Source organism: Homalodisca vitripennis, chromosome 3, assembly GCF_021130785.1.
Source record: "Homalodisca vitripennis isolate AUS2020 chromosome 3, UT_GWSS_2.1, whole genome shotgun sequence".
Classification (NCBI taxonomy): Eukaryota; Metazoa; Arthropoda; class Insecta; order Hemiptera; family Cicadellidae; genus Homalodisca; species Homalodisca vitripennis.
The window spans coordinates 153,134,553-153,146,738 of record NC_060209.1 but is presented as its reverse complement, the minus strand read 5'-3'; the positions used below and the strand labels follow the sequence as shown (position 1 = coordinate 153,146,738).

Genomic DNA, 12,186 nt, shown 5'->3' with positions numbered 1-12,186 from the left:
TACAACAGCCATCACAGTAGACACCATACACGATTTATCTTCAAACCATATACCACCCTCGAACACCAGATTGACTTCCTTGTACCTCCAAGATATAGAAAACCCGTGGACTGTGTCCACTACAACTTCCTGGCCAACATACCTAAGGAGTACTAGTATCAACTATAGTTGAAGAATTGGGCGCCCGACCACCGCCGCAGACGTCCAGACAACCTTATGGGGGAAATCCGTCTGAAGTGTCGCCTCAGGCGGATCTGTCACCGGATGAGGTTTCCTGGTGACAGGGCATCCTTCAACAGATATTTTCAGAGAGTGTCATATCTACTTCAGCAACACAGGAAGTTTCGCTGGTAGGAGCTTATGGATATTTGGGTACTCTGAACACGGACGAGGGCTCCATCTAGTCAGAGCCCTACACTCGAGAGACTCGCCCATATACTCTGACGGGAAAAGCGTTCCATTCCTCCTACCTAGGGCAGAGCAGAACTATTTCGCACTGTGGAGGAAAAGGCGGAGACTTTCGCCCATATCATACATATACCGTTCTCCCCCATCAAGATGTCCACGATGTATCCCGCGCCGAGACAGTGGAAGAATTCCTCAGGGCGAAAGACAGACATCACGACGACGATGATGCTCTCTCCGACTTCACTAAAGCCATATCTAGAGTGTCGGCTGACCGTGACCTGTGACCTCTCCTAAGACCAGCTGTCAGTATCCACTATACTCGATCAGCCCGGGACTCAACCATAATCCCCCATGGAGGAGGCCCAGTGATGGTTCATCCATCTACAAGTGTGCAGATATTGCTTCACATGGTAACGTGGAAAAACTTCCTCCCATGTAGCATATGGTAAGTAAACTCCTGAAATAAAGGTTCTGAGCCGAACTAACGGTTACACCAGCTGGTGAAGATGCCAGCAAAGGATGTCCACTCCTAACTGAACCCCAGCTGTAGAAATATGCCAAACCTTCCACAAACCTAAACTGCTGTAGTACAATACGAACATTCGAGCAGTCCTGCCATACGTATGTGGGAACATCGGCAGCTGGAGTTCAACACAAAATATCTCATCTCCTGACGGACACATCATGATTCATTTCACCAAGATGATCATGTGCCCAACACACATAATAGAGGCTTCAAAGCCCCCTGTGAAAACTACAAATATTTTATGTTTACGGAAAGAAACTGTAAGGTTTTTAAAATAAACTGATTACAAATAACAATTGTGTCTTTGTGAAAGACTTTTTTAATAATTAGATTATATTTTGACAATTTTATTACTTTTTGCTAAATTTTAACCTACTTTAATAAAAATTGTTTCAATATGACCCGTAATTTTAAAAGCCTACAGTATAAGGTATTGAAGTGTCTGGCACTTACCGACTGGAACTTGAAGGCGATAAGCGGCCTGACCAGATCGAACCAGTTGGTGATCTTCTTGCCCACGAGATCCGGCAAGATCACCATCAATGAGTTACCGATGCTGCGAACCACCATGTCTGATCTGTACGTTAGTAACGTGGTCAAGAATCGTAGTTAACCCAAATTACTATTTACTTAAGAGTACAATGACTGCTTTTACAGTAATACTAACTATTATGATGACACTATTACTGACCCGAATACAATGCAGAAGGGGAAGATCTCGAAGAGGACGGAGGCACTGATGGGAAGGTGCTTCTCCTCCCGGGTGAGGGTAAGCGAAGCGAGGGTGAAGGCTCGATTGTCGAAGGTCAACTGGAAGGTCACGTGGACCGTGTCGAACAGTACCTCTTCTCGTACCAGCTCGATCCGCATCTCCTATGGCGCAAAATACGCTTGGTAACAATTCTATAAATATTTTCAAAGTCTATAAATGTTTTACTGTGTGAGAATATTAAATTTAATTTGGTTTTATTTTCATCAAAATATAAAGTCTTGTTTGGAGGGCAAATTGAGGGACCCGAACGAAAAATTATCAATGAAATAATAGTTTATGTATTTATTATGTAAAAACGTTCATATTATTGTTGTAGTATTTCAAATGATTACACTTCTTATTCTTTACTCGTAAATAATACGTTATACTCGTAAAATATTAAGAAACAAACCTAAACTGCCTTAGATATATTAATTGTCTTACTTATAATATTAACCATTGTAAATTATTATGAAAATTTTATAATTTTTTAAAACATTAAAAAATATAGCAAAAATCGTTTCAAGTATAATTAATGAAGCGTGCTTATAATACTTTGTTTTAAATTTAAAAATAGGTTTACTACAATACCTAAAAAATTACGACTTAACTAACTTTTAGGTAATGAATAAGTTTACTGTACGATTAATAAGAATTTTCACCTAAGAAATGAATTCCGCTTCTGCAATATCTTATCCTAAAACGAATGTATTATTTATTAATTTATATTGTGCCATTCCTGTATGTACTCAGTATAAAACATTCTTTACGAAACAGTTGTTTGACAAATGGTTATTCACTTATTATTATTTAATAGACGAGTGTACATTATAGAAATTTTATTTTATTTCTAGAATAAGATAAACACGAATTTTTAAAACGTAGTTTATATTAAATGAATCACGTTGTAAATGTTACATATAAAACCTTGCAGTACAAAAGCAGTCAATTCAGCAACTGAAGCCACTTACAATGGAGATGGTAGATTGGTATGTAATTGTTTGAAAAACTAAAACTCAACCGACATCTCTGTACGTCATGAAAGGTGACGTCAATAGAGCTCTGATTAATAACTCCGGCTTTGAGAGTCGTTAGCCTGTTTACCCTTCTGTCATGACATGAATTTGAACAATATAGCCTTCACTGGTTTCGATCTATCACACGAAGCAGAATGTACGAACCTGATGGAACAGTTATCAATTAAATAGCAGTTAGTATATTTTTTATTTGTATAGCATGTTACACACAATGTTATACATGATTGCAGTATTTCAAATTATTCCAAGAACTCGATTTCTTGAGCAAGGATATACTTGGACAAATGTACTATAATTGTGAGACGTATATCCCACCTTGGTAACCAATCCCACGTATAGCAACAGTGTTGAAGTGTTGTTTCCTGCTTCAGCGCAGGGTATTGAATATCGAACTCGCTTAGTGAGTTTTTAATAGTACAAAACTGAAAAGCTTGATGCCTTTTAAACATTTTAAACATAAATACTGGGTAACTACTACCATTTCAGAAAAAAAAAAAAAACTATCAAATATTTAATTACTGCGCAATATTACAAAACATTGTTTCCTTCTATTCCCTTTTGTACCTTCCACAACTCGTTTAATTTTAACAAATTAGGCATTTGTTACTAAAGAATATTTGCTCGTTATTTGTATACACAATAATTATTAGATATTTCAACCAAAAAAACAAAAAAAATCATCTTTAATTCATCGTTAAAAAAACTCCTAGTGGTGGTTTAAATGATCTTAGTAAATAAAACACTGAGATAAATGTACAAGTATTCACACACGCACTTAAACTTTGGAGTTTAGAATAATATACGTGGAGTTTTTGAGATATTTTACCGTATTGATTACCAGAAAAATTAACATGCTTTGTTACTTATCGATCAAACATAAGACTTAAGTGATCCAGTGTTAGTTAATTGTTGATTGTCTCCAACCTGTAACAATAGTTTTATTGTTAGTATATAGCTTTACAAATACGATATAACCAAACTCACAAGATTCACGTTGAAATTTTAAAGTTCTAAAAAATGTAAATAAATATATGATGTCACATAAGTGGGTTTATTGAATTATTTGTTGGTTTAAGCGATGAAAAACTTTCAAACGTCTTTCAACTAGGATACACTCTACTTCGTATCGATAGCGACGTGGGACGCAATGTTTGCTTGTAAGTTGCTGTAGACTAAAAGGCAGGTTTACACCAAAAAGTATCAGGAGATAAAATCCATGGTATTAAGTAAATTAAGAGATTTACGAACAAAAAGCAACATTTAAAATGTTTAAACACCGTATTCAGCATTGGTTTCGCGGATTTTCGATGTAATTTTAGCAAATTATTCCAGAATTGGCAGACATAACTGTCAGCTGACATATTACAGGACATGCGGACATTTGCTGACAGGACACGACTCCTGTGGTTGTTGCTGACACTCCACATAACACAACTCTCACACCACAACACTTGCGTCATCCATTTACTGTCAAAATAACCGCCAGCTGAACATGCGTTTATGCGTTTGAAATGTTATTGACAATATATTACTCCGTTATTTTAACTTACAAAATTTATTAACTTGTTCTCTATAGTTTTGTATGCTTTCAGAAAATCTGAACGTAGAGTGTAAATAATAAATATTTTTCTATACAGAATGATTTTTATTTTTACCTAACAGCAATTGATGGGAGCTTTTTAAGAAATTGAACCCAAGGTTTCTTGTACCGGATGTTTAATACTTAATACTAGATACTATTTAATAAATGACTTTAAATTTAGAATTTTTAAAAATGTATTGAATTGTGAAGGAATCCTTCAAAATTAACATTTAAGTCAGGAAAAAAACAAAATACGGATCATCCCTTGCCTTTATTTAATTTTATTGCTTTTTCAAGACATCGTGTAAATTATGTGAACGTATTTAAAACATTCCTTCCCAAAAGATCGTTTTCTAAAATAGTTCGTTACTTAAATACGACCCGATAAATGGTAATCTAATAAAAATTATTGTAATAAATAATTTTATGTTAAAACCGCATACGGAAACCTGGTGAGACTATCACCAATATGTAAAGGAGTTGAAAGAACACCCGCGTGACTTTCGTCAATGGTATATGGCTAATTAATGCTTATATACCATATATTATATATCGTACAGGGTATATTGTTTAAATGAACCACTATTGTGATCATGGAAACTATAAATCTGACAGTAAACTTTTACAAGGTTACGCCATAAAGTTTGAGATGAGCCATACCATCTGAGTGTGTGTGTATGGGGGCTTTTAACAGGCTACCCGTGAACATAAAAAAGAATACAATTTACGTAAATTGTAACAAAAATTGAATACATAATTTCTGGCTAAACTTTACTATTATCTACACTCTACCACATGTTTTGGGTTCAGTTTACGTTTTATATACTTGACATGAAACTGTAATGACATACTTTGTATTTACGTAAAAGAGATTCACTTACATAACGTTGGACGCCATATTTCTAGGCGATTTAGACTCGTTATCCTTATGGAAAATGCCAAAATTATCGTCATGCTTATCATAAGAATGTCATGGTAGCATATGGAGTAGACCAAATTATCCTACCTCGAACACCACTTAAATATTCGTGGGTTAGGGGCTTACCTTGTTATCCTTGCAAAGTGGAATTTTGTCCCACAGTGATTTTTAAAAACAACACTCATAGTCACACATGGATAAATACACATTTTATATTTGAGGATTAGAAAGGTTTTACAGTAAAAATAGAATACAATTTCCCTTTCACATATTATTATAAGACTCTTCCAGTCTAAGCATTTATAGGACAATGTATAAATGCATTAGTTTAGTTATTTAGTTTGCCATTATAGTATGTGTTCATTTGGGAACATCACTCACATTGCATCGAGACTATTAGTTGATACATTCAACTAATGCTGTCGAGTAAAAAGTACATACATAATAAACGTGCTGTGAGATTAAAACTGTGACTGTGTTTGGAAATATCTGACATATTTAATCTATAACAATATCTTTTAGTAATATTAATAGTTTATCATATTATTTTACATACAAATAATTACCGCCACGAGAAATATTTGAATGATAATAACTGATACAAGTTCGATCCTTGCTCTATTACAAGTGAAATAGAAATCGATATTGTTTTCTTTGTGACTTTGAACTTTACTGGAACAAAACTTGTTACGTAAGAAAGTTCACGTCAAGTTTCTATTATTAATGGCTCCTATGTGACGGGTCGTTCGAAACGAGGCAAAACTCTAATATGGCTGTTTTATGAAAGCAATCTCGCTCCGAAACTTTAGTATCCATACACTATTTAGTAAAATGTGTTGCTTTGACATACTCTGCATCAGTGATATTGAAGTGTTTTTCTAGTCGAGAGTAACAGGGTATAACATGTGTTCAAATATAAAATGTATTAACACTCAGTAAAGTAGCGATATCTGAGACTTACAACTTAACCCTTTGAGTGCCACAGGTATTTTCCCAAGGCATGTGCATAAAGTGCCAGGCTGTTTTTGGCATATTTGTAAGCTTTTGGGAAAAAAGCTGTTGTAAAATAACTCCCTAACAGATTTTCATACTTTTGTTGTTGCTTTTTTCTCAATAAATGCAGAATATGATACATATCATTACATACAAAATTTGATTTATAAAAGTATAAAAATTTCAGTACTTATAAAATAAGCTTTTTACTATAAAAAAAAAGTTAAGTTTTGACTTAATTTGAGTGTACACGTAATTTTGTAATACCATGATAAAGGCCATATAATTCTAAATAAAACCCATGTATAACATAATATTATTCTAGACTTTAAAAAACATGGCATTACAGTATAAACAAAATGCTGCCCGGTACCGACATTTTATAAATTGTACTTCATTTGTCAGAGTTTAGAAAATACATAAAATAGTGTAGTTTTCACACACAATTTAATAAAACCAATATAACACAAATAAGTATGATTAGTAAATGTTAAGACAAATATTTGCTAACATATTTACATAAAAATTTACATTTACTAAATAATAACCCTAATTATGTTTACACTGAAAATTCACGTTTTTCGCTTGGACACAAATCAAATCACTACATTACGTTTGTTAAGAAATACGGTAAAATACTGTATAATTTACTATTTTAGTTTGTATTTACTCAAATGCTCGGTTATCGGCACATAAACAACAAGAAAGGCTGCTACTCAACACGGTACTCGGCCGCTACGTCGCGTGACTGGAAGACAAAATCATCGCATACGTACTTTGTATCATCGCAGCCCATTATTTTTGGACGAGTTTTCCTTATCAGGGACCAAAATAAACTTCATTATACGTTCCTTTTTTCCATAATTAATGAAAAAAATACTCGATGAGTCATACTTTCTATCGCCAAATCGTCTCCAAATAGACACGTGAATGATTTGACATTTTCAAATAATAAAACGTTGTTCTTTTAGTTTTTGTTTTCATTGATTGTCGTAATAACTTCTAAATTCAAAAATAGGTTAAAGAAAGTCTGTCCTTTCTAATACTGTAATTTATTTTGTCCCGATAAGGAAAACTCGTCCAAAAATAGTGGCCTCTTGATAAGTACCCAAACAACACAAGTTTCACAGATACAACGTTAGAGAAACAACATAAAACTTGTATTTATCGATAGTTTGGAAACTATTAATTACAGCTATCTGCTTATTTGGCCAAAATAATCTTGTACTAGACAAAATATTATCGAAATACGAAACGTCAAAATTAGCGACGCTGTGCCACTCAATAGGTTAAATATGTCCAAACCAGTTCGATGATAAACGACCAGTAAAAAGAAAACTCTTTATTTTTCGCTAAATTTCACTCGAGGAGCTGAAAAATTCATTTATGTTTGTCTGTCCGTCTGCACGATATCTCGAAAACAAACCCTATACACTTGAAATTTTGCATAAAGCTTCATTTTTGTAGAGGCACCAGTGAGTTCGCGGATGTTGCGTGTCACTCCATGAAATTTCGTTGACCGTCAGCAAATATTTTTAAATTGGTCATATGGGTAACCACGATGGCAAAGAGGAACAAGTACATTTGTAAACAAGTTCTAATTTTGCTATAATAGTTAAACTTGTTTCATAGTTTTTTACATAATCTTCGATTTTGACGGGCGTTTTCGCGTTTTCTTTTTAAATTTCTATTCGTAGCAATATCTTTTTTTTAATTAGGTACTAGCTATCGAAACATGGCTTTACAGTTCTTTCTAAAACACCAGCTTACTTCATGATTTAGATTTCAGTAGAATAAAATACTAATCGGAAAAATGTTTCACTCCCTTTCACAAAAGATGTGCGGCCTATTTTGGGGTATTTCAGTGTAATATGTACAAACTATTGTATTACAATATAAATGGTTATTGTTTTTGACTCTGACCTTGTGGTAGAAGTGACGGGCCACCTCGCGGATCTGCCCCATGGTGTAGTAGACGAAGCCGCGCCGCTTGCTGCGATAGTGAAGCGTCAGACCCTGGCGGGTCTCGTTCTCACAGATGAACGAGGGTGCTCGCATCCGAGGGTAGGAGAACTTGAGGTATTCGTGGAGATTGTCCAGACCTACAACACGTTATGTTTGCACCATCGTTTTTAATTATGCTCTTTTAATATAGGCAATAAAAAAGTTTGAGGTAAATATCAAAACTCTTTTAATTACAATTAATTGATCCTTATAATAGAGAACTTTGGGTCAACATTACTGGAAATACATATTTTGTGGAACCCCCTAAGAGATTTAAAGCTAGTTAAAATAATCGAGACCGAACAACAGTATTGAAAACTTTTAAACTGGAACGAAGCAGCTTAATATTTTTAGCTTATTTTTTTAGTTGATAAAAGAGTTAAATATTACATTATTACCAAAAAATTAGCACAATTTGCGCGTTCGAAATGTACTATATCCGTAACAAGAAATTTTTGAACAATTTTCTTGCTAAATTGTAATTCAACATAGCTATACATTTTTAAATTAATCTGTATGATAAATATTCAGGATTATAAATTTATTTTTGCCACACGCACAAGGCTTTTTAGTTATATCTTTTGACACATATTCTGCAGTATTTCTTTTTAGTTTTGAAAACGAGCTATTTAAACTAGTTTTTATTGTTTCAAACTTCTGCAATTTTTAAACATGGAGGACAATTTGAGAATCTATAAATGGAAGTTTATTTCAACGTATTATTATATTTAAAATGTTAAAATTTGGATAATTACTGATTTGCTTTCCAACTGTAATGAGATTAAAACTTCTAGCATGCTAATTAGAATTGTAAAAAGGTTCAAGTTAAATCTTTGTCGAATAAAATAAGTCAAGGAAAATTGTACGCATTACAAACCAATTCACAAATCTTTAGTTAGTGTCAAAACAATGCAAATCCTTTATTCACAACATTTTTAGGGGTGCATTCTTTGCCTATTCTAAAGAGGTATATTCTGTTTAATCTTGAATTTCTTAATTTTGTTGGAAAAAGCAGTAGGTCTAGTAACCAGAACTTTAAAGTACAATAATTATATTTGTTTTTTTACACTATTCTGTTATAAAATCAAAATTTATATTTCACTATACACATTTTGATGCCTTATGTCATAACAAATGTACAGTAGCGGTTCAACAAAACAACCATACGGTTGCATATTGGTGCTACAGTATACTTTGAAGTATATGCAAGTTAAACAAGTTAACACAATGCTAGTCTTTTTAAGTCTTTGTTTATACGGTGAGTACAGAAGATCAAAAGTAGAAATTTCCAGCTTCCTTCTGACCTTCTAACTTTAACACAATACGTTACAACAATGTGTCTGTGGAGACAATGAACAATGTCGAGCGTCATGTAGCGGACAAAGGTCTGGAGGAGAGAAAACGATGTCAAGAGTTCTGACGGCATACATTGGTAGAGGCTATAGAGCCGACAACGTACTTCCTTCTATGTCTCTCACTCTTCCTCAAATATTCATGATTAAACATTTGTAGAAACCAGCATACTCATATAAATAACACATTCATCAGCAACGAAAGATTCCCCAGATCTTAAACTGAACGTATGCATTTTGTATGACATGGTTTGAAGTTAGTCACAGAGGTCTAAAATATATAATCATCCATCTCCAACGAAGTTTGTTGAATATAAACGTAAACTCACAATTCACTGAATAAAACAGGATGACGGTGACTAAAAGTTACGTGACAATCACTCCTGTTTATGTCATGTAATCCACGAAGATTACAATACATAGGGGGTTGGGGAGACAGAATTAAAAAAAATGCGAAATAAAAAAATGTGACGCATTATGATGTCAGTATTCAAATACTTTGTGCGATGCGTATTTGAGTGGACTTAAAATCGATACGTCGTTATATCCATGGCTTCAAACAAAAACAGTATTAAATTTAATTAATACTATTAGCATTTATTAAACATTTTACGTGGTAGTCTTAATACTAAGGTCGTGTTAAACACGCAAACCAAGATATTGAAAACTAGATGTCTAATTTCATTGGAAAATGAGAATACTGAACGTTGGCGTTAAGATTTGCTCTTCATTTAACTTAGACAAAAGAAATCATTACACTCAGACACAAGTTATAAGTAATTAAAAAGATGGTAGCTATTGCTAAAATAGTAGTTCAGGAAAATGTTCAAGTGATTTTTCAAATTAGAGTTACAGCGACGTTTCTGCGTTTATGAACTAAATCGAAGAGTGGTGATCTGACAAATTTACATGACAAAGAGAAGCGCCATGTAGATTAGAGTCCGGGACCGTTTATTAGCATGTCGCCAATTTTAGTGAACCTGTGCTTAGAGTGTCAGAAACTGTTGTCCATGACAGGATATAAAATGGAGGACAACACCTAAAGTGATCAAGTATAGAGATATTAAATTCTGAAACAGAGGTCAATAACTACGTCTTCCATGTTACATGATCACTTGGCATAGGATTTGGTCATCAAATAATACTTAAGATGTTTGGGTTCCAAAGCTTGTCAGACTAAGGGAATTACCATTCTCCGACTATTCTTCCGAACAATTCTTAAAAAAAGGAATATGAATTTGCTAGGTGGTACAAGATAATCATCGCGCTGCGGTAGGTTTCGCTATCAAGTTATTTTATTCCATCGGTAAATCTATTTCAATAAATTTAATGCACAATATAAATTAATTACTATGAATACACAATGAATAAAAAGAATGGATACCCCATATTGAATATTTAATAACCGCACCTAGAAAACCAAACTTGTATATATTTGTAAAATATTAGGCCTATAATTGTTCAAAATAACAAGATATAGACACATTTTTTACATTTAAACTACTTTTAATGAATCATTTTTGTATTTTATAAGGTAAACAAATGTTTTACAAATGGAAATGTTGGAAAAATAAAGTTTATTCAGCCTTTTAACCTCAGTGTTTTCATAGCAGCTGCTCAAACTGCTACACGTCGACGGTCTGACAATGTGCTAACCTGTAGTAAAATCCTAAATTGGCAAGTTGCTCTGGAATTGTGATTTATACACATTTTCTTTAACGTGACTCCACACAAAGTAATCTAATGGTGATAGGTCGGGCGACCTTGCAGGCCATTCAATAACTCCTCCTCTACCTATCCAATGATTGGGAAAAGTGTGCAAAAATGTGCGGACATCCCTATTTTAGTGTGCAGCATCTTGCTGGAACCAGACTACATCAAAATTATTTGTTGCTTATCGAACAGCCAGAATAATCTGATGTTGCAACATTTCCAGGTACATTGAGGAAGTAAGTTTTCTTTAATATTAATATAAAAAGGGTTCAACAAATTGACCTCCTGCAACATCCAGACAAACGGTCAATTTTTCAAAACCGCCTGTCTCTATAAAACGTTTTGTGTTCTACGCACTCCTGATTTTGAAATAATGATTAGGTATACAAAACGTATAATTATTACTTTTTCGAAAAAAAAAAATATTTAAATTTGAATAAGCCGCCATTTTAAACTGGCTTGAGATGGCAACATCCAAGTTTCACTGTTTTGTTTTTTTTTTTTCATAAAGACCTTTAAGATGGTGTAACTTGTTTACATGGAGTTTACATTAAATTTTCTTAAGTTTTACAAAAAACTTTGTATTCTAGGGGTAGGGAAAATCTTGCAATAATAACAGAAAAGTGCAGTTTTGTACCCTGTAATAGTATACTTAGTTTTTTTTTCTAGATGCGGTTGTTATATTGTTAATAAGGGATATCCATCCATATGTTTTATTTACCTTGTATATTAAACAAGCAGTTACCTTTGCACACAATTTCCTATTGAATAACAGGTACATCAAAGGAATTTCTCATGTACTTCCGGTCTAAGGTTTTCTTTGTGATAGTATTCGTCATTTTAAGCATAACATGTCGTATAAACATAGGTAGATAAATCTGTAGTTTAGCCTCTAGTCGCC

The 12,186-nt window shown here is 33.6% G+C and overlaps 1 protein-coding gene across 1 annotated transcript in view; it reads right to left on the bottom strand.

The window, feature by feature from the left end:
* The window catches only part of LOC124358410 (soluble guanylate cyclase 88E-like), a 74,026-nt gene that overhangs the window by 37,597 nt on the left and 24,243 nt on the right, over positions 1–12,186 (bottom strand). Inside the window, exons 3-5 of the mRNA XM_046810710.1 lie at positions 8,140–8,318; positions 1,626–1,807; positions 1,388–1,511 (exon numbers count right to left, since the gene is read on the bottom strand). Coding sequence (XP_046666666.1) covers positions 1,388–1,511; positions 1,626–1,807; positions 8,140–8,318 — 485 coding nt within the window. The remainder of the gene's footprint in view (positions 1–1,387; positions 1,512–1,625; positions 1,808–8,139; positions 8,319–12,186) is intronic.